The following is a 23390-nucleotide window of genomic DNA, read 5'->3' as shown; positions in this document are numbered from 1 at the left end:
TTTCTTGGTCCTTTACTTGCCTTTGGCAAGTGAAGGGATCCAATTAAAACCATCAGCTTAACTTCTAAGATCTTTCTTAGATGTTGGCAGGGCTGTGGTCAAGTCCACCTTTTATCGAGTCCAGGGTCAAGTTTGAGAAAATCAGGTTGCCACTAAAAAAAAAAAATTGTAAACAGCCAGAATGCAAAACAACACATCCAGTGTTGTTGTTTTTGTTTAGCTTGAGTCCCCAATAAAGCGAGGAGTCATGAGTGAATCATTTCACACAGGAGGGGATGACTCTACTGCAGCAGGGTCTGAATATGTTGCTCCCCCCCCCCCCACCCGCCATCTCTTTGTGAGGATAAAAGCTGACTGGAGTGGCACGCTGCTCCAAATCGCGCTCTGACGACTTCAAAGAGAGACGAGAGGGATGTGAGAGGATGGAACCGGCAGGCGTTGGGGGGTGGGGGGGGGGGGGGGGGATCAGGAAAGATGGCACCAAAGCGAGAGGTGCATATCTTCTGTACATACTGTAGGTGAGACAAGCATTTTTTTTTTTTTTTTTTTTTTACAGTGCAGGTGTATGGGGAGCATCAAAGAGTTGAGAACGAACAAAAAAAGGACATCAGTGTGGTCGTGGCAGAGAACGGAGAGGGGAAAGGGAGTAAAACAAAAAGCAGTGAAAGTGGCGAGGAGGCCAGACAAAGGAAGATAGACAGACTGATGCGAGAATCGCGAGAAGGATGCTTCGTAGGAAGAAAACAACATCCTTGATATTCCGGCTGACAAAATAAACTGCCGAGAAGCGGAGGCGATGCATGAAGCGCAGCGAGTCGTTGACAAGATTTCTTATTGCTGTTGACTTTTGAAGGCTGCAAATACAATTTGGGCTTTGGCAATGAAGTGAGGTGGCGAGGAAATGTACATAGAGGCGCAGTTGTGCAAAAGGAGGGCTCTGCTGTTATTCCTTGAGTGAATACTTTAATCAGATGAATGCAAAGCAAAAGAAGAAGTTGATTTTGCTACTTTGAGGCAGGTGGTCACCGTATATTGCCAACTTTTGTATATACAGTATTACAGTGTAAATAGGTCCTCGGATTGGTGTCACAGAATATACATTACAAATCTAAACTAGAAAGTACAAGTTTTAGAAGTGTTTTTCTTACAAATTCAGTGGCGGGTATCGTCATTGACTGGAATTGATGATTGATGGAAGTGCCCACCTTTTGGCGTGTGCTTGAGCACTTTCAGCGAATGCTTGATAATGCGAAGCCTCACAAGAATACATGGATTGAGAAGGACTGCGTGTACTCACCGCCATTGACAGAAGTAATCCTGCTTCACTCGGTGCATTTTTTCAAGGTTTCGCATTATCAAGCAGTTCGCTGAAAGTGCTGAAGCACACGCCAAAAGGTGGGCACTTCCATCAATCATCAAATCCAGTCAATGACGATGCCCACCTCTGCGAAATATTTACTGCAGTTATGGCTTTACTACTGCGTTTACGTAAATTAGTGTTTGACTACGACACGTTTGGATTCATGTGCAAATTTGAGTTACATCATGTCATGAAAACTGGACTCTGCGTCGTAAACAAAGGACCTGTACAACAATTGCCCACAACTGTGTGCAGTGGCTTTGGCACTGATCCTCGCGTTAACAACACAAAAGGCCTCCTGGCTGGCTCGCCAATGTTACAGTCCTCTCAAGTCGCTTGTATGGAGATGTCGTGCGAAGGACAGACCGCTATTCTCCTTTTTACAAGCCACAGTGTAGCATCTTAATGATTTCCAAGGTGTTGTTTACATACGAGTGCTTGAAAGCAGTGCTTCCTAGCCACTGTGCTGTGGAACGTCAGGTGTGCCACCGGAAATGATCCAGTCAACTTAAAAGCTATTATTTATTCACTGCAAATGTCATGATCCGTGTTTGGGTTGACTTTGTTTTGATAGGATTTAGCTTGGTTTGTTATTTCTTCTTTTACGTTCGACTAAACATGCAAAATTGAAAGTGAATACATTTGTGAGTAAATCAAGATGAGAATATAATTATTTCGGTATACAATGAGAAAGGGCGGCACGGTGGCTGACTGGTTAGCACGACCGCCTCCCAGTGCAAAGGTTGTGAGATCAAGTCCGGGCTTCGGCCTTCCTGGGTGGAGTTTGCATGTTCTCCCCGTGCTTGCGTGGGTTTTCTCCGGGTACTCCGGTTTCCTCCCACATTCCAAAAACATGCATGGCAGGTGAATTGGACACTCCAAATTGTCCATAGGTGTGATTGTGAGTATGATTGTTCGTCTCTGTGTGCCCTGCGATTGGCTGGCAACCAGTTCAGGGTGTACCCCGCCTACTGCCCGAAGCCAGCTGGGATAGGCTCCAGCAACCCCCGCGACCCTTGTGAGGACAAGCGGTACAGAAAATGGATGGATGGATGGACAATGAGAAAGCCGTGAATAATTGATGCCTCTCGTTCACGAAAGATTAATAATTGCCTATAGATGCCATAAAATGGCAGCAAAGGAATACTTTTCCAAAATGAAGGTTTTGGGAGATTACAGAAGATGGGGCTGCACAAACAAAGAAAATCTGCTACTTTGTGCAAGCTGAACGAGCAATATATGGGTTTTCACTATACAGTACTTTTTGTGACATTTTTTTGTTTGTTGGTGTGCTTTGAGAATGTTGTCAATCCGTCTTCACTCTCGAAAGGTTCGACAACACCGGTTTAAAGGGCATGGCAGAGATGTAAAGAAAAGTGGGAAATGAAGACGAGATTGTTGCGACGGAGCTAGCAAAAGACGATTTTCAAGAGATACAAGGTCACGGAGACAAAAGCAATATAGCCAAAAGCGTTTCCTCTTCCCTCTTCCTGCCTGCTTGAGTGTTTTTGTCCTTGTTTTAAATCATCACACCAGAGGCCGAGCAATTCGTTCACAGGCCCTCGCCGACAAGGGTTTTTCCTGTAATCATTCCCTAAATGTTGAGCTGGAATTAAATGTCCAGACAAAGGCGAGGCCCAAGTCAGCCGCTATCTTAATGCCCAGGGCTGCCTTCGACCCTTCTATAATCCAAACAGACGGGACTAAAAGCTCCAGCTGTGGCAGACGTACGCAGAAGGGGGTTGGGGCGGGTGGCAGGACACGACGGAGCGCCGGTATCTTCGCTGTCTTCACGTAGCAGCTCAAACCGGGACGCTGCGATTAGGAACGCAACATATTTTCACAAAGAAAAAGCCGCTTAATCAGTCATATGCGATTTATTTATATTCACAGGTGTGCTAATGGGATTTATTGCTTTGTTCTGATACCCGAGGGCCCTCCTTTATATCCTGTCGAGGCAAAACTTTATTTGATCACGTCTATTGCAACATTACAGCATTACAGAAGCTTTAGCATTGTGGCCCAGAAAGAAACTTCGAGGAATAATTGAACTTGATGGGAAATAGTCATTGTTTTCAGTTTTGTTGAGTTTTTTTTTTGTTTGTTTTTTTTGCTTTCTTGCAGATTGGAAGATGGGCCAATCAATAGCACTCTCTTCCAGGGATGGTTCGATACCTCCTTTAATCACGTGCAGTGCAGTTAACCCCGGTGCACCTTTTGAGTATCTAATAACGCAGGTACTGACCCAATAAGTCTTTTTGTTCTCTCGGTGCATTATGAAACATGATGAAATGGCCTCCGCCTTGACAGCGAGTCGCTGTGAGCTTCGTGGACAAACTGCGGACACCGATAAAGTGAAATCTATTTTCTTTGTACTTTACACAGAGTTCAGAGTGTGTGTGTGAATGTGGCACGTGGACATCCCTGAATTCCAACAACCTTCAGCAAATTTTGACAACTTCACTGAGCAAGTATGTGCCACGGAGCAGAAGCTAACACTAAGCTAAAAGCTAATCTGTCTATATATATAGTATATTATATATTTTTCACTTTTTTTGGGTGGGGGGGTGCTGCTTATTGGGACTTTATTCGCGTTTTTCAATATTTTTTTGGTTTTCATTTTTTTCCAATGCATTTATAATCAATAAACGTAAATTATATGCGTACATTTTTTTTTACCTCTTTAATAGGGATAGACCGCTTATTGGTGCCAATATTCAGCATTTTGACAAATATCGGTATTGACCTTTTAAAAAATTTGACGGCCGATAAAAGATCCATTTAAAATTGTGTTAACCTCAGGGAGCTAAATTTTCAGTTTTCAGTCCCTGAGAACGCTCTGCACCTTTTATGGTTGTTTGAAATTATAACAAAGATAAGTAAAAAAAATTAACATTGCGGATATTTCAAAATTTTGGAAAACATTATTTATTGGAGAAATTAATACAGAACTATTTATTTAAGTTTTCATTCAAGTTTTTAAAGATATGCAGATGACCCTTGGAACTCCCTGAACTTTTTGTTGGAATATTAAAACACATTTTTTAAAAGTTGTTCAATAAATTCAACTGGATTTTTTTTTTTTTTTTTTACCAAGCCAATCTTTGTTTTCCTTTTACTGAAAATGAATATCGGCTCCAAATATCGGTCATCGGCCTCCTTTGCTACTAAATATCGATATCAGCATTGGCCTTTCTTAACTCTTTAAGGATTTGTGTTTTTTTCATCTTAATAGTACTGTAAGAGTGGTTAGCTTGGAACGACACAAATATGGCTGCTGAATGTTCAAATGTTAATTAACTCACGTTGAGATGCTGCATAATGTGAATCAATTATTTCCCTTGCTTAATCTTCAGAGACTTGACAGTTTAAACTGCTTGTAAACAACTTATAGCCGCCTACACGGTCCAGCGGATTACCTCACGTTGTCGCCGCTATTGACTGTAGCATGCGCGTGTGATGCCAGCCCCTCTAATTAGCATTTAGGTATCGACCGCGGCAAATATGGACACGATGGATTACAAAGTCATGAGCCAATTGTCCGGGCGGGCCACGAGGCGACGCGCGGTTTGGATAATTTGCAGTTTGAGCTGCAGCAACATGAATGTTTTCCGACACAGGGAGCAGATGTACAAAAGATTTCTCTCTAATCTTGTAATTATAGATCAGCCCGCCGCACCCGCCCTTCATCTTTCCCTCTGTTTTCTAATCTTCTGCTTTCAGATTGAGAAAAAGCCTGTCAATCTCCACTGTTTGATTCGAGAACAATTCGAGGAGGGCTAGAAAATGGTATTGATTAGATGTTATAGGGGAATATCGAGTAGCTACACAGATGAGGGCGAGACATCCTCGCGCCGAATTTCTGCATCAAGGAAGGCTCGAGATGCGCATTATCCGTCAATGCTGCATTCCGGCCGCGTCGCAGGCAAAGTCTTGTTCTTACGCCGGTTGGCCGCCGAGTCGATTTGCAGATCAATAGCATGCACTAATACCTTTTGCCTTGCTTGTTAATTCCGTTTATTCCTTGCTTCGTTGGTGAGTCTCACCAGGGGGGGGGGGGTGGGGGGGTTGTGGGGGGGGGATGCTGCAGCTCTCGCTGTGCAGCATCAACACCTTCTCCAAAGTGTCAACCGCAGAGTTGCGCTCATGGAGGAACATTGGCTGGATGCATGCTAATGCTAATGCTAATGCTAATGCTAATGCTAATGCTAATGCTAATGCTAATGCTAATGCTAATGCTAATGCTAATGCTAGTACCATGTCTTCTTCATGCAGACGTGTCACGCGACCCGTAGCTTCACGCTGGTTATGATCTCGCCGGGAAGAATAAGAGCTGACTTTTTGGGGATATGAGCGTCTGGCAAGGCGGCGTCTAATAAATAATGTAATAATACCGACGCCGGCAGGAAGAGGCGCTCCCATCAGACAATCACTTAAGGCGGACGGCGCTGATTAGATCGTATATGATTTAACTGTAAGCCCTTCTTCATTTTATCACTATTTTGCACTCTTGTGTTGCTCCTCCAATTGTTCGCTGCAGCTCCAGGTTTTTTTTTACTTTCTTTTTTTGTTTTAGAATTCCATCCCCGAGATTCGTCACCATTAGGTCGTCAAGTAAAAATGCTTAATTCTGCTTGGATATTATTATTATGTTCCGTTTTATTATCACTGTCAACAATATGGAATTAGCTCTGTGATTGTGACATTCCTTGAACCGACACACCTGAAGCTCGTCAGCAAGCTCTGCATAAGCCTGACAACGACCTTATTCATTGGAAACAGGTGCGTTGGAGCGGGGGGAAACATCCAAAACATGCAGGACTCCAGCCCTCGAGGACCGAGTATATAATGTAATAATATAAGAAAAGCTTAACGTCGCTTATTGTCCAAAAACTGCGATCAATGGTCATGAAAATTCATGTCGACAATCTCTACTTATGCCCACTTCGACCTCTCGTCATTTTCAAACGATCACCCCCAATGTTTTGGATTGTGCTGACGTGTGCTTTTCCTCTTTGTAGGAAAAAAAACGTAACATAACTTGATGTCAGAAAACTGCGATCAATGCTCAGCAAAATTGAATGTGTCTGAGGAAGAAGCTTAATGTCCACAAAATCCAAAACATTTGACCGATGGTTCTAATATTTTTTTAGGCTGAAGTGGGCATACAGTAAAGATGTCCACATGAATTTTGGTGACAGTTTTCTGATGTTGACATTAAGCTTTTTTACAATTGCGTTCAGCATTTTAAGCTCTTTTCGACCCAGTTTTTGTTTTTAGGCTGCTGAGATGTCCACACTTAAAGGTTGACATAAAAAAAATACAGTCAGATGATCGACTTTTTATTGTATGTATTTCATTTGTATTTTAGTATTTTAAATACTTTTTAACACACTGCATTGGCACATGGGGAAAAATATTGTTAGTACAATGTATTGATTTTTTAGAGTGGAAATGACAATAGAAGCTAATCAATTTAATCCAGACCTCCCCAAAAATGTGCATAGGAGTTTCACAGATTGATTACGCCCTGAAAATATGCTGTATAGTAGAAAACGCAAGATGAATATTTGGTGGCGTGACGCAAATAAGGCCGATAACAGTAAATGATGATGCTACTTACTTTTACGACAAGGCTGCTGGCAGGAAGGTGTCGTAAAAAAAAAAAAAAAGATGATGGTAAATTTATATTTCATGTAAGGTTACAATGCTGTACATGTGACTGCGCCTCTGCTTAAGCCCTTAAGTGCTTCAAGGGGAGGGAGAGAAAAATAGAAATTCACAGGCCCGTATGCTCCTTTTACCTCATTTGCTGCAAAAGCCGTGGTGTCGCCAGGGGACCGGTTACGTCAAAAAGCGATCCATATTGACACAAATGTAAGCACCGGGATGCAAAGCAGTGCGCTTTTTCCTTCCATCGACTGAAGAGAATAATAACAGCGTAAAATACTGGCGCTTGGAACAAAAACAGTATGGGTACAGTTGAGGATTAATGGATCCGCACGGAGACAGAAGCCAAAGTGGCTGCTGGGAGAACAATTACTGGATGCCCATTGGCAGCTGAGATGTAAATATGAGTGGACCTGGTGGCACCGCAGCCAGATACTTCACATGGTAATGTACTGTTTCAGCGCCGCCGATGATTGCGATTGCCTCCGAAAATTACAATCTTCAGAGATGCCGTCGACGAGCTGAAATGAATTGAGGACCGCATAATGCTTGTAAACGCTGCGGTGCCTCAACGTGCGAGTTTATTTCATTCAAAAAGCGACCGCTGATAGGAGAAGCCGAACGTTGCAACGGCAAAAGCAAATATTAAAACATAGACTGGATTTAATCAAGTAGAATTAAGCTAAAAGTCTCACGGGCACACTGTAATATGTGTCTTGGCGTGTGCCTTTAAGGGGCGTGGCCAAGTGAGTGACATCAGGAGCTGTGACTCCAGCCCCGGGTTTGTTCAGTGTTATCCTACGCTCACACCGAACACCAATTGATCCCACTCACACAGGATATGGATCAGGCTGGCCTACAAATGGTGGAAAGCCAACAATAATGGATGCCCGTTATACATGCAGTGCAAAAATTATACTTTTTTTTTTTTAACTCATTCAATCTCAAAAACCAATAAATACGTTTTTTAGTACTAGTTTGTCCTGCACTCCCAAAAACGTATTTAAATACGTTCTATTTTAAATCCTACCATGCTCCCAAAGACTTATTTATAAGTTTTTTTTATGCTAGCGCATACAGAAGGCTTTGATGCTGCTTCTGACCTGAAGAGGTCGCTTAAAGCAATGGTAGATATTACAAAAAACAGCCAGCAGGTGGTCGCAAATGATAAGAGATCAGCCAGGGCCATGTTGCAACAAGCTCTTTTTCCCAGTGTTTTCAACAGGTTTGTGAATAATTATGAAACAAAACAGAAATACATAGAAATATATACCCCCCCCCCCCCCCCAATCTTTCTTTTGGTAGGTTACATGTTTTTAAAGCCATAGATCACAATACTCTGTGGGCCTTGCAAAATCAGTCAAAATCCTGTAAAACAGCCTGGAGCGAAGGGGGTTGCTTCAGTGAAAATGGTTGCGAGTGAAAGAGTTAATTAACTGTCATTTATTGTGTGTTTTTTAAAATATATTTAGCTGATTAATCGACCGCCTGATCTGTTTTAAAATCATCAATAATCAGTCATTGTTTAAACGATTTTTGCTGGTTGTTTTTCTTCAACATTATTAAAACATAAGACAAAGATAATGACATTCCAGACATGAAAAAAAAATGTTGGACTTTAAATTACAAAGTAATGTAAAAAAATAAATAAATAAATAAATAAAGTCAAATGTCCTGTCTGTAGTTCATATCCAAAAATACGTTATTTTATTCATTTTATATTTTATAAATTAATTCATAGCTTAACCCATTTACCATTTTCACTGAAGCAACCCCCTTCGCTCCTGGCTGTTTTACTGGATTTTGACTGATTTTGCAAGGCCCACAGAATATTGTGTTCTATTGCTATGAAAACATGGAACCTACCAAAAGAAAGTCTCTTCTTTCGTCAGGAAAAAAAGTATATTTCTATCTGTTTCTATTTTGCTGCAATTAACATTAGAATATGGTTGATCTCTTGTACTCTGCTTCCACCTGCTGGCCGTTTTTGTAATAACTACCATGACTTCAAGCATTCTCTTCAGTTCAGAAGCTGCATCAAAGCCTTCCGTGTGCGAGTTCGTACAAGTGCAATAATACAACTAAGCCAAATAAAAATAAGACAATGATGAAGAAGAAATGACATCATGTTGGAGAACAACAGCAATAAATGCTCGGCGATGTTCTTTGCATTCACACGATGCGTTTTAGTACACGACATCATTAGTGTGAATGATTGATTGTCAGAATTTGCATATAGAACGTAGAATTTCGGATGATTGTAGATTGCAAAAGACAATATCATAATTGGCTAGCGTCATTCATTTGCCTGATTTGAAAAGACTTGACAGGTGATGTAAAATAAACTCAAATACTAATGGCAACAGTCTTAACACAAAGGGAGGTGGCTTGATTTGATGTTTTCCAGCCTTTGTGCTGCACAGTCGTAAGACACTGGTGAGTAATACCGGATTAAAAAAAGATCTATATTTCACACTCGGTGTCGTTCGTGTGTTGCGCGGCACACAAAAGGCCCCGACTGGTGAGCGCCGATGTTCCCTCCTCATGCTGAGTGGCTGTGAACTTGTGTTTTAGGCTTGCATGAAAAATTCAGCTCTTTCTCTCTCTCTCTTCTCAACGTTCGCCCTACATAGCGCTACATGCCGCCATGTTCATGCATGCGTCGCCATATTATTCATGCCGCGCGCACGTGAGCAGGCATACATACACATGCGCTTCGGGCCAGGGGGGAATTTTACATTCATCTCAATTGAAGATTTTTGTTTTTTGATATCCTGAAGATTTTGCATCAACTGAAGATTTTTGTTTTTTGATATCCGGAAGATTTTGCATCAATTGAAGATTTTTCTTTTTTGATATCCTGAAGATTTTGCATCAATTGAAGATTTTTCTTTTTTGATATCCTGAAGATTTTGCATCAATTGAAGATTTTTCTTTTTTGATATCCTGAAGATTTTGCATCAATTGAAGATTTTTCTTTTTTGATATCCGGAAGATTTTGCATCAATTGAAGATTTTTCTTTTTTGATATCCTGAAGATTTTGCATCAATTGAAGATTTTTCTTTTTTGATATCCTGAAGATTTTGCATCAATTGAAGATTTTTCTTTTTTGATATCCTGAAGATTTTGCATCAATTGAAGATTTTTGTTTTTTGATATCCTGAAGATTTTGCATCAATTGAAGATTTTTCTTTTTTGATATCCTGAAGATTTTGCATCAATTGAAGATTTTTCTTTTTTGATATCCGGAAGATTTTGCATCAATTGAAGATTTTTCTTTTTTGATATCCTGAAGATTTTGCATCAATTGAAGATTTTTCTTTTTTGATATCCTGAAGATTTTGCATCAATTGAAGATTTTTCTTTTTTGATATCCTGAAGATTTTGCATCAATTGAAGATTTTTCTTTTTTGATATCCTGAAGATTTTGCATCAATTGAAGATTTTTCTTTTTTGATATCCTGAAGATTTTGCATCATTCCTACTTTGAGATTAGTCTTGTTCTTGGTGACAAAGTCAATCTTCTCTACGCAACTGTTATCAGGTATTTGTACTTAACTTGGGTATTTATTTTTGTCATGACTGAAGATAACATAACCTGTGCTGAGGAAGTAGGTAACGACCGATCATGGCTCAGTTTGCTGACCAAAGCCAGAAAACAGGTGAGCCATGATTGGTTTGGTCGTACCTACTTCCTCAGCACGCGTGATGTCATCTTTGGTCAACAGTAAGTGGACTTTTTTTTTTTTAAAGGTACATGAAAAATAATGAAGTTATCAAATTAATTCTGGATAAAATATTAACATTTTCTTGCTGAAAATGGCTCAATGAGTCAAGTATCCGTTTAAGAACAAACTACAAGTACTTTTGCCACCTCTGGTAACAAGCGTCTGGTGTCTTTCTGGCTGAGGCGTCCTTGAGGGAAACAAGAATCGCTACAGTGCTCATCTTGCAAGGAAAGCGGGTCAACACCTCGACTTGTCCATCCATTTTCATTAGAGGCTAATGGCGGCAGCGGACGAGCCGCGGCGAGAGCGAGCTTGAGTGCGAGAGACGATGCAGCTTCGGTCCTGCTGGAAGGACGATTTAACGACCATCCACTGTCCTTAACCAGCGAACTCCCTGTGCTCTTGTTGTGTAACTCCCAAAGGTAACTTTTGATATCAACATTGAACTGCCCAAAATAAACGACTAAATAAATAAATGAATAAAAAGTGAAAATGAAAAACGGATATCAAAAATTTCATTCAAATATTAAATACGAAGAAATTATATAAATGGAAATAAAAACAACTATATATATATATATATATATATATATATATATATATATATATCCGTAAAAAAATGTATACAAAAATTAATTTATTCATAGAAATTTAATAGCAATCAATAAATAAAAACGCTTTGCTCTCATATTTATTTATTTCATGCAACAGACGCTCTGTCAGGTCGAAATGTTATTCAAATGAGGGGGCGGTCCTAAGCGTGTCTTGGGTTGCCTACAGTTATTTATTTTATTATATATATATATATATATATATATATATATATATAGTTTTTATTTCCATTTGTTTATTTTTTGTATTCAATTTTTGAATTACATTTTTTCTATCCGTTTTAAATGTTACTGTTATTAATTTATTTATTTATTTTTGGCAGTTTTGGTCCTCCACTTGAGGATGCTTCTTTCTTTCTTTCTTTTTTTGCCCTGACAGCACGGTCCAGTCAGAGCGGGTCGCCGCATCTGAAAAGCATCTGGCATCCGCCCGAGCGAAGAGCACAGCCTTCCCATTGAAGTTTGACCCACAGCCACTCCAGAAGCGGCGTTTTCATCCCGGCTGCCGTCACACCGTTCTCCCTTTCATGGTGCCGTCCGTGTATGTAGGTCAGCAAGTGCGCGCCATCACAAAAGGTCCAAAGAGTCAGATTGTGCGTGAAAGCTTCATGACTCAAACCCGCGATTTTGAAGACAGATTTTCAAAAGGAGCTCAAAGTGGACTAAGGATGCTTTGTTGCGGCTGAGCTTTCGGCACGTCATGAGTTTAAGATCTGTCTAGAAACTATTTAATTGGATTTTACTTTAGCATACCCCCCACCACCACACACACACACACACCCTCTGATATTGTGTGTGTAATTAAACAGCCAACTGTCCTCCTTTCTCAAAACGTACCAATGAGCAAGCCATTCTGAAATTTAAGCAATTTACATAATAACCACCCACACATACATTTCTTCAGCCATGACTTGGCAGCAAGGCTGGTGAAGATCCAGCAATTTCAAGCCACAGCTGGACTACAATGTCTGAATCAATGAAGCCAAAAGGTAAGCAGAGCTGCAATGACTTCTGTCAGATGCAGAGATCAACATGCGCTAAAGGCGTTTTTTTTTGTTGTTTTTTGTTTTTTTTTTATAAAGAGCTCAGTATTGTTCATTCGGAAATTTCATCATCATTGCTCTTTATTTTATTTTATTTTTATAATTCTTATTTTTTTTATATATATATATTTATTTTTTTTTGTATGTGGGTGAGTATGTGTACGTGCGTGCGTGCATGTATTTGTTAGCTCACCAAAAACCTATTAGAAAAAATCCCATACCATTCACCTAAACCGAACACCGCCATCAGGAGACCCGAGGGGACCAAAGAAAACCAAGGAAGGTGAAATCTAAAGGCGGTTTCTGATCAGCTGAAGTTGTCGTGGTGCACACACGTCACGCTGATCTGCACACTAATCAACACGTATTGTTTGAAGTGCTGCATCCATAAGTGAAAATATTTGTTTTGTCTTCAGGGGCGCTGTGGGCACAGCCTCCACCAGTAGAAGCCACTTTCTTCGTCAACCCCTGAGCTCGGCCTCCAGTCGCCATGGTAACGAAAGCCGTACTCAGATTTGAGAACTATTATTATTATGTTATTATTCTTGATTCTTGTCTTTTTTTAATTTGTTTTAAATTGTTTTAATTTATTTATTTTTTATTTTACTTATTTTATTTTAGTATTTTATTGACTGTTTTTTTTTTTATAGATTTTATCTGTATTTTTTAAATTTGTAATATTAATCAAAATGTCATGTTTAGACTAGTGAGGTCACATATAACATATTGGTTGACTTCCCTTTTAGCAATCCTTTATTTTTGCTTTTTGTGTGCCACGAGCCCACCAAATCCCGTCCCACGCTGCCAAAAAGCGTCAATCTCTGATACCATGCTAAGCGTATCCTCTTCCCGCCGTGCGGGAGCAGATGGAACGATGGCGCTCGCTGAAGGGTGAAGCGGGCGAAATGGCGAAAATTGACTTCACGCCTGACTCGTGCGCAAGTAAAAACGAGAAAAAATGCTCACTTTATGGGCGCACCTGAACGTGAAGCAAACCATTTAGCGACCCATCAGGCAGCGATACACGTTATCGCATATCGAAGGCCGCAATACTGCAGATCGCACTTCATTATGGAAGCCGACCATCTCGGCTAAGTGAATTTGACTTCAGCTTTTACACGTCAGCGAGTAGGAGACTAAAATGGATCAGGCCTTTTTTGTTATCTTTTTTTTTGCGGATAATAAAGTCTGGGCCACCGGGGAACAGAAGCCTCTCCTGTTGGCAGGGAAGCAATTTCCAAAAATGGTTTCATCTGAAATGCATAAAAAGATTGCGATCAAATGAGCGGCGCGCACACTCTCGTACATCTTTATGTCACATTACAGGTATTCAAATTAGAATTCCGCCTCGAGTTTGAAACATTTTATCTTCCGGCTGAGGTTCAATCCTAAATACTTTTTCTCTGCCAACATAATCACTGATTGAGGTGACTGAGCTGTTTTCACACCTTTCTCACTTGAGGCCGGTCTCAAAACACAGATGCAGAATGCAATATTTATTTAGATAAGATATGTGGACAATCAAGTATAAAACTAGGCACAAAAAAATATATATTTTGTCTCATTTATAGGAATTAGGGATGCACGATAATTATCGGTGACCGATAATTATCGACCAATTTGACATCATACGGATAAAACCAGATAATAAAGAAATCCGCCGATAATAATAGAAATTGTGTTTGTGGCTCAAGTTGTGCCCAACTCCTCAACCCTTCTCTTTCTGCTATGGTTGTGTCGCATATTTGTGATGTCATAATGCGCGCGAGCTCGTGTTCATAGAAGATGTATCATGGTCACATGGTAGTCGCCATTTTTTTTTAAACATGGCAAACTCAAAATGAGTTTACTGGTTGTCAATAAAATCCTGCTTCATGGTGCTTAACACAATGTATTTAACATGTTAGACTTATTGAAAGACTATAAAGTATATTTGTATTCAAGTTAATTTTGCAAATAATTATCGACTTACTTCAATCAATAAACGCAATCAAACGCACCCCAGGATGCAGAAGAGTCGAACATGCGAATGTTGCGTCAGGCCTCCGTTTGATGTGTGAAGCCGGGCGGGATTAAGGTGCCCCAGCCCCTCCCCTTTTGTCCCCCCCCCCCCTTCCAAATACACTCCGATAACGCCCTCACATGCCGCCGGTGTCGTTTCTCCTCCATTAATGCAGACAAAAGCGCCTCTACCAACATTGTTAACTATGTCAGCTCCTGTTCAAACAGTCGGCGCACCTGCAGGGCCCCCTGCGCACACGCACGTACGCACGCACGCACACACACGCACGCTCTTTAAAGCCTTGGCGTTACTGTACAATCGGCGACATCAGCTGATGTTGCAATATAACCAAAATGAGCAAAGTAGGACATTATGTTGGAAATCGCTATGGTTACAAACACACTCAAAAATATGCAGCGGATGGACGAATATGAATCCGATGCATCAATATTGGATGCTGCTGTATCAATAATGTAGCACAAGAGATAAAAAATATATATTTTTTACATCATTTTATAGACTAATACAGATGCAGTGTTTGCCAACCTTTGAGCAAGCCAATGCACAAAGCACTCGAAATAGTTCCTGAAATGATGGAAATCTCAATTTTTTTTACTCGGTGTGAAATCTACTTATTCTGTTGTATGAAACAGGTGGACACGCACCATCGTTGTACCTTCTGCCCTCTAGTGGAAGTGCACTTCATTGCAAGAGAGTTGATTTTCGAGGACACGCAATGAAAATGAAACTGCCACAATTTCTAAAAGGAAAAATAAAATGCTGCGCTTAATAACATCTTGAATTGGTTGCAAAATCCCATTCTGACTGAATGCTGTGGGAATTGTGAATCATTTTTCAACATGAAATTTAATTTAATTGTGTGTACTTTGGACTTGTGTATTCATATTTCAAATTATGTTTTTTTTTTTAAACAATAATACTGGAACATCTTGTACATGTTGATATGTTGTCTCATCCAGTGTTGCAATTGGAACTACTTCCGTCAAACAATTTTGTAATCAGGCATAAGGCTGGGCGATTCTGGATAAAATAATAATCACAATTATTTTGGATTGAGATCATTAACATAACATCATTTTTCATTTATTCCAAAACTTTGTATTTATTTAATTAGCAAAGCTCACCTTGAAACATAACTTGAAAAAATAACGGTGATGTAAAATGCTACTATACTACAATAATAGCAATTAAAACAACAATAAATACAATCAAGACTAAGTGCAATTTCTGGAGAAAATGTGTGGGAACGCTGAAAGCTAAATGCTCAAATTTGCTTCAGCATTTCCACAATAAATACTGGCTGTTCCTATTGTTGGCCTTTTATGGGCAGTGTGGTGCCATACTTGCATGGAATACACACTTGCATAAAGATAAGAAGAGTAGAAGAAGAAATTTGTGCGTGATCTTTATTAGTATAACTCATTTTCTACAGATTAGGACGAATATTTGCCTTTGAGTTGTGTTTGTCCAGAAATTGTGTGTTACTTTTTGTTTTTTGAACTCCATGCTAACTTTCTATTAGCCTGTCAATGGGATTTTACATTGACTGCTAGCATGAGCGCTGACAACGAAACATGTCTTTTATTTAAATACACAAAAGTGCTCTTCTCTTTGATTATGATGTTGTCATAATCGATAATCGTGAATAAATCCTGGACAAAAAAAAGCACACTTGGCATGGCCGCACTTACCTTCCTGTAAACGATCATATTGGGGGACTCGTCCGCCACCCCGTTGGTCCCCTGCCCGCCGCTGTTGGTCTGTGCCATGTTCCGGTATAAGTCGCTCTTCCACAGGAAATGTCAGGTGCTCCTGCGGGTGGACAGAGCGGATATTGGAGTCTTTTGGAGGCACAATGGAGCCAAAAGGCCGTCTTGCCCTTACCTGGCCGCACAGAGAACATCGCACCGTCGCCCGGATCGTGTTTAAACATATCTGACATTTACACGTGGAACAAATGTGCTGTGCTCTCTTGGCTGCCTGTGCACCTGCTCACATCTTGACAAAGGAGGGGGATTCAAAAAAAATTTTTTTTTTTTTTTTTTTTTCAAACAGTGGTCAGGTCAGGACAATTCTTGGAGGAGGAGGCAAAAGTTCATTCGGGCAGGAAATGGAATGAAGTGCAAGTAGTCTACCCTCGGGGTCCTTCTGCCCTCAGACGTTTTCAGCATTCACTCATTGTGCCGAATATACTTGCTGCTTTGTTTACATTGTGGCATGCAGGTCAGCACTCGAGGTTCTAAATCCAAAACGAGTATCCATTCGGTGGACCGCAAGCCTTTAGGAACCCGGAGGCTATAATGTTTTTCTGGGGATGCACATACAGTACGTTTCTGTCGGCATTGAATCGATGGGCCATGAGTCCTCTCACGTCACCAGAGCTGTCAAAATGTTGATGCATCTGAAAACTCAAGTGTCGAGAGTAGTAGCTCTGATAGACGAGTCGTATCTGTAATGGTGCCTCGGTGTTTGTTTTCAATACTACACTGTAAAAATAGAAGAAGTAATATTTACTTGGAAAAAAAATTTGTAACGTTTTTCACTCAGAAATTCAAAGTAAATTTGAGTGAATTTGATCAGTTTATTAAAAAAAAAAAAGTTACTCAATTATTGAGGAACAACCTCGACCTGCAGCTTGGTAGACGGCTACTCTACCACCTGAGCCGTGCCTCACTTGCTGTTTGCCAGTTGCCACTGTACTGCGGTGCCGGTGTGTCCTAAATGAGACCAGAAATAGGTCTCTTGGAGGTACAAGGATTCCGCCTGACACCATCGAAATGCTAACACACAGCAGGAGCGGCATGGCTCGGGTGCTAGAGTGGCTGTCTCTCAACCTGAGGGTTGTGGGTTTGTTGCAAACCCATGAGTAACTTCTTTCTATATATATATATATATATATATATATATATATATAAACTAGTCAAATTAAATTGCACTCAAAATCTCCCTTTGTTAAATTCACTTAGAATTTCTGAGTGAAAAAACTAAATATTACCCTTTTTTCATATATGCCTGACAGTGTTGAATTTCAAATTTGTAGACAAAGTTGGAAAACAACGAACAAACGAAGGTTTTTTTGGAGGATGCATCGTTAACTACCACATGGCTACGGATTGAAAAAGCTATGTTTCAGGATACCACCGCGTCAAAGCCAAAAGGTAAGCAGGGCTGCATTGGGCTAACAATTTTGGATTGTTGCTTGCACTGTAAAAAAAATAAAATAAAATGGGGCGCCTCAGCTACCGGAAAATTAAAGTTTTTTTAACTTTTTTTATTTTTTACTTTGTATATCTCATAAGAAGTCCTTTCAAAATAAATGTTAATACAATGAATGCTACCATCCAGAGGACTTAATATTATTATTATGTTATTTTCACTTTTTTTTTAAATGTCAATTCACAAAGAAAGAATTTTTACTGTTAATTTCTCAGTAAATGTAAAAGAACATTTTTTTAGGGTTTTAAAGTTGAATTTGACATGTTATTCCATTAAATAACAGACAAATATTTGTGAAATTACGATGCATTTGTGACCGTATTTTAACAATCAATGTATGTATTTCTAATGGAGTTGTTTTTGTAAAGGAACATAAATATTGTGTGTTTTTACAGTTACAGTGATTTCATGTTATTTAACATTTGAAATTGACACATTTTGTAAGTTAAATATTTTTGAAATACAGAAAAAATTAAATTCTGTTATATTACAGTTTTGTTTTTTTACAGTGTGGAGCAAAGTGTATAAAGTGTCTCAATGAGTGGAAATGTTTTGAAAACTTTTTTTTTTTCCTTCCCAGGCTCAGATTCTGCCAGTGAAACCATCTTGCCTCATTCAACCCGACAACACGAGGACACGACACCGGCTTATGGTGAGCAACCTTAATTAAGCCACTGCACATGCTTTTTTATGATAAAAAAGAAAAGAAAAAAGTATATACACTAAAATAATAATGTTCTGACTTCAGTTCATTCACAAATGTTTGGTTCAGTTTTGTTTAGTTGAACACAAACCTCTTACCCTGTTTTTTAATGGAAAAAGTATCGAATTGTTCTGCCAGTCACAAGACGTCGCTGGCACAAACCAATTTTTTTGTAAACAGATCCTTTTCAGACCAGTTATGTGAAACTGGAAATGTTGCCGCAGCGCATCTCACGATCTCTCATGACGCACTACTCGAATACAGTGGTTGGGAATCACTGATTTCCCCTAACTTATGGAAAGTGTCAAACTATTCCAAATGTTTTCATAAGGTTTCTCTATATCACAGATTTCCCCCTATTATGGTCCGCTGTGATAAATGGACGGACCTTTGGCACCAAGGTGCCACAAATGGCTCCTACTCGCACCAGGCTCCCTGTGGATTCGTAACTCATTCCCTCCCAGCCATTTTCACTGAAGCAACCCCCTTCGCTCCCGGCTGTTTTACTGGATTTTGACTGATTTTGCAAGGCCCACAAAATATTGTGTTCTATTGCTATAAAAACATGGAACATACCAAAAGAAAGATTAGAGTCAATTCTTTCATCAGGAAAAAAAAAGTATATTTCTGTTTCCGTTTTGCAGCAATTTGCATTATAATATAGCTTATAAAAAAAGTTTCATCATTATTCACAAATCTGTTGAAAACGCTGGGGAAAGAGCTTGTTGCAACATGGACCTGATTGATCTCTTATACTCTGCTGCCACCTGCTGGCCGTTTTTTGTTATAACTAACATTGCTTTAAGCGTTCTCTTCAAGTCAGAGGCTGCATCAAAGTCTTCTGTATGCTTTAGCATTTAAAAAAAAAACACTTAAAAAAACAAACAGCTGTATTAATAAGTTTTTGGAACCATGGCAATATTTAAAATAGAACGTTTTTAGACATTTTACAGCAAATGTGTTAAAAAGCTTTAAAAGACATTGAATCCATGAATCTACAAATATGGCCTGAATTGGCATTAAAATGTCTTAAAACGGAAGTCAAGACAAAAATGCCCTTTACAATAATGTGTTTTATGCGGTTCTACTAGTCTGAATATTAATTAACATGGCAAAATATGAATTTAGCAGCAAAATCCAGCTGTTTTCATCCATCTCAGGGGCGGCCATTTTGCCGCTCGCTGTCGACTGAACATGACATCACAGTTGTTCAGGAACAACCAATCACGGCTCAGCTAAGGAATGTCACATGACCAAAATTCAGAAAACAGGTTTAACCCAAAACATTCTTGGAAAAACAAGGATAAACACTTTTATCCTGCAAAAATAAGTTGTTGTTTTTTTAAATATATATCTAGAAAAATAAATAAATAAATATTGAAAAAAAAAATTAATATGTGAACCCGTAGATTCCGAACAACAACCACCCAACCTAGTTTCTACACGACATGCGATGCTTTTCTCTCATTAGGGATGCATCACGTCATCTTACTTCTTTGACACCAATTCCTACTTACATGACTTTGGTGGAATACAGTGGCGCAAATAATGGAGGATATATGAAAAAATGAATCACAAATGTTCTATATTGCTTATCATGTTTAGGGTCGCATGCTGACATGAAAGGCGGACTACACCCTGGATTGGTCGCCAGTCAATCACAGGGCACTTATAGACAAACAGTCACACTCTCATCATCTCGGAGTGTGAACTGATCCCGCACGGCCTGCATGGAAGTCAGACCAATGTATCACAGTGACCTACTGTCACAGTCATTTGATTTTTTTTTATTATTATTTTTTTTTTACTAGTCTTGTAGAAACCCCCTAAAAAAATGCCTTGGCAAAATATGAGCGCAACCGATTAAGGCAGATGCAGTCGAAACAGCACATCGTCCCTGGAGGAGGTCCTCCACAATGCAGCTTAGACACAACAGCCACTCGGGGCTCGCGCACGCAAATGTTGCCGTGTGCATTTTCCGCTCCGTCGTCATTGCTGTTATTTTCGTGCATGGGTAGGAAATTGCATGCATGCAAAAGGGGGAAAAAAAAAGAAAGAAAGAAAGAAAGAAAGTGGCGCATGCATGCGAGCTGCTCGTGCATGAGGCCGCCTTGTGTGTCTTGGGCAGCACCTTGGACAGCGACCAACAACGCCCCTCGTCCGCGCGTAAACAGACACACACACACACAACACGCGAGGAAAAAGCATGCAAGGTGGAAGACGAGGAAAGACAGCGATGTGTTGCCGTGAGTTCGAACGGAGAGGTGGGCTCACCTGAAAAATCGCGCAGCCAACCCCACACTTCCCGCCCCCCCCACCCACCCCCAAGGCTGGTGTGGGACCCGTGGATCGGGGACGTGCTTGGACGCCGTGGACCCAGCTGGCCTTGAGCGTTGTCAAGCGGCGCGCTGAGGAAGGCGAGGCGGGCTCATCGGCGGCTCCAGGAGGCGGACATTCGGCGGACGACTCGCTCCGCGTCTCACTCGTCTCCTTTCTCCCTCTCCCTCTCTCTCGCTCTCTCGCTCTCCCCGACGACACTCGCCGCGCGCGCCTTCCTCCCCGCTATGCTGCGAAGCGAGCGGGCGCGCACCCTGGCGGCGCCGTGCACGCGCATCGATCCGTGACCAATCGCGTGTGCGGAATAAATTGCGGCCCGTTTCGAGGAATGTTTAGTTGCTAAATAGAATTGACCTACATTGCGGCCATAGGAGTGCTTGCTGCGGTCATTTGAAATTACAAATTGCTTTACACATAAGCAATATGTTGTTGGATCGAAAAATGCTGAATTGATTAGTGATTCCCAATCACTGTACTGTGAGAGATTTAGTGATCAGATGATGAACAAAATGCTCCAATTGGCTCTACAATTATTTATTACCAGCCTACAAATAATGTCGGGGAGACCGGGGCTAGTTCGCGTTGCAATTTTCTTCTCCACCAGAGGGCGCATCGAAAAAGTGGAATACAGTACTAGTTTTCTTCGTATAAATGGTCAGGGGTTGTGTACTGACTGAGAAGAGAATAGCACACAGTGAGCTAAGATGAGTGCCAGTTATCTGTTTTGCACAACCGAAAGTAACAAATTTCAACTTCATATATTTTGAAACGGGCGTCGTACATAGACAAAGTCCAGCAGAAAATCATATGGACTTGTTAGTGGAGAGATTCAGGCATCTTGTCATGCCTCAGTCACGGCTCTGTTTTAAGATCATTTTAAACTAGAGCAAGTATGGTAGTTTGATTGGCCAAAATATCTTGAATGGAAAATACAGGACATAATCGGCTTTACACAAACTAACAAACTTAATTTAGCACCTCACAATATACGTCAATAATCATGTCCAAAAACGTAGATTATCAAATGAACCTAAAGTTGTCACTTTCTGAGTATGTAAAAAAACATGATTGAAGAGAATATTACAATTTCAACAAAAACTAGCCTGTGCTGAAATACTTCCTGTTTGTTTTTCTCATGTCAAATGGTCTCAAACTTACGTGTGGCGCCATCTAGTGGTTGACAGTAGAATTACATCCAATATAAACGAGATTAAATAGTTGTTCCCTGTACCAAAAAATAAATCTGTGAATTAGTGAACGCATGAGCATGGAAATTTTTATTGTAAATATTGTATAACCAATAATCTATATGCTAATGTTCTCATATTTCTACATCTGTATTTTAATTATGTTCTCCTTCGTAGGCTCCAATTCACCACCAAGTTGCTATACAATACAATACAATACATTGCCTCTCGAGGACATGAAACCACCCATCCATCGACCTGTGCAAGATAGGTAGAATTAATTCCACAGCTGCCAGCTCTGTTATTAAATTGCGTCTTGTTATTATACTGAATATTATTACTATAACGCTCAAGCCATCTGCAACTGCGGCATACGACGGTGTGCGCTTCCAATTCAATCACAGACCACAACATTGGGTAGATTTGTTTAGAGACGTGATTCTATACATGCATATTGTGCCACACACGACAATAAGAATGACATCCACTGTATATTTAAATTCAAAAAAACGTCATTTTTAAAACATAGCTAGCCTAGCGCTAATGCTAAAATGCAAACAGGAAGTTAGCATTGACTTTGAGAGTGTTTTTCCTTCAAATAACGAATATTCACACACAAATGCTGTGGGAACACATACCCACAGGTGAGATAACACTACGCAAAGGCACAAATTCTTCACAATGTGTGACAAAGGAGTTATTTTTATAGAATTCAATCGGAATCCAGTCCAGTAACTTTCTTCTGTACTCACTTTAAGTGTGTACACTATGCTGCACGGCAACACACTGCCCCCAAGAGGCCAAAACGCACAGGAACAGTATTTGAGAACTGTACTGAACAGAACTGTGTTTGTTCTTACTGTTTTTTTCAATTGCTATTGCTTTAGTTTATTCTATTCTTATTTGATTTTCTTATTGTTTTATTTTGTCCTTGTTCTTCCAAGTTATATTTGGAGTTAATATTTCAAGAATTCAAAGACTTTCTTTTCTCAAAATTCAAGGATGCAAACATCCAAGGATATGTTTTTAAATGATCGGCAGATTAATGTGTAATTGGTATTTTTTTCTGCCCAAAATTTGTTTCGCCATCGGCCTAAAAAAAAATACATATCGGTCGGGCCCTACTGTATTGCTTAAGTGTCAAAAACTGCATTATTATTATCTAAGACAAAATTGTTAATACAGCTCTTGTATTGGATTTCCCTGCGGCCTGTGAATGTACATTTTGCTAATCAACCCCACAAACCTTCCATTTGAAACATTTAATAATGGATTCCTTCCGCTGTCCTGGCAACAGGAGTCGATCCAAGTCCCTTGCTCTGACCTATGATATTGATTATTGATTCACTTTGGCTTAAATGTGCACCAGCTGGCACTGCTGTGCACAGGACGCACTCGGGTTTTTGAACTTTACTTGCCATATGTTACACATCCTTGCACTAATATTGGGCGTGCGCAATCGCTAGATTTCATTCATGTAAGTCAGCGCATATATGTACTTGCATCTCACA

General features: G+C 40.1%; 1 protein-coding gene and 1 long non-coding RNA gene across 6 annotated transcripts in view; one reads left to right on the top strand and one right to left on the bottom strand.

Annotated features, from left to right (window-relative positions):
- The window catches only part of LOC147163484 (uncharacterized), a 61432-nt gene extending 42556 nt beyond the window's left edge, over positions 1-18876 (top strand). The window contains exons 3-9 of one of the 3 annotated variants that reach the window (XR_015096935.1): positions 3485-3597; positions 11031-11181; positions 11750-12738; positions 12830-12906; positions 17477-17594; positions 18233-18304; positions 18704-18876. This is a non-coding gene — a long non-coding RNA (uncharacterized LOC147163484). Of the gene's footprint in view, positions 1-3484; positions 3598-11030; positions 11182-11749; positions 12907-17476; positions 17595-18232; positions 18305-18703 lie in introns of all 3 variants that reach the window. The other 2 variants (XR_015096933.1, XR_015096934.1) reach the window with 2 other exon arrangements.
- rgs7a (regulator of G protein signaling 7a) overlaps positions 1-20948 on the bottom strand; it is a 64774-nt gene extending 43826 nt beyond the window's left edge. The window contains exons 1-2 of one of the 3 annotated variants that reach the window (XM_086093409.1): positions 20630-20948; positions 16128-16248 (exon numbers count right to left, since the gene is read on the bottom strand). In XM_086093409.1, the coding sequence (XP_085949535.1) occupies positions 16128-16205 (78 nt within the window). In that variant the 5' untranslated portion in view covers positions 16206-16248; positions 20630-20948. Of the gene's footprint in view, positions 1-16127; positions 16249-16320; positions 16448-20629 lie in introns of those variants that run through there. The other 2 variants (XM_086093410.1, XM_086093411.1) reach the window with 2 other exon arrangements.
- Positions 20949-23390: the final 2442 nt, after the last annotated feature.

This window comes from Leptonotus elevatus, chromosome 13 (genome assembly GCF_054856555.1).
Source record: "Leptonotus elevatus isolate MCC_2025b chromosome 13, RoL_Lele_1.0, whole genome shotgun sequence".
Taxonomy (NCBI): domain Eukaryota; kingdom Metazoa; phylum Chordata; class Actinopteri; order Syngnathiformes; family Syngnathidae; genus Leptonotus; species Leptonotus elevatus.
Note: the sequence above shows the minus strand (reverse complement) of the source record. Positions and strands in the feature narration are given on the sequence as shown.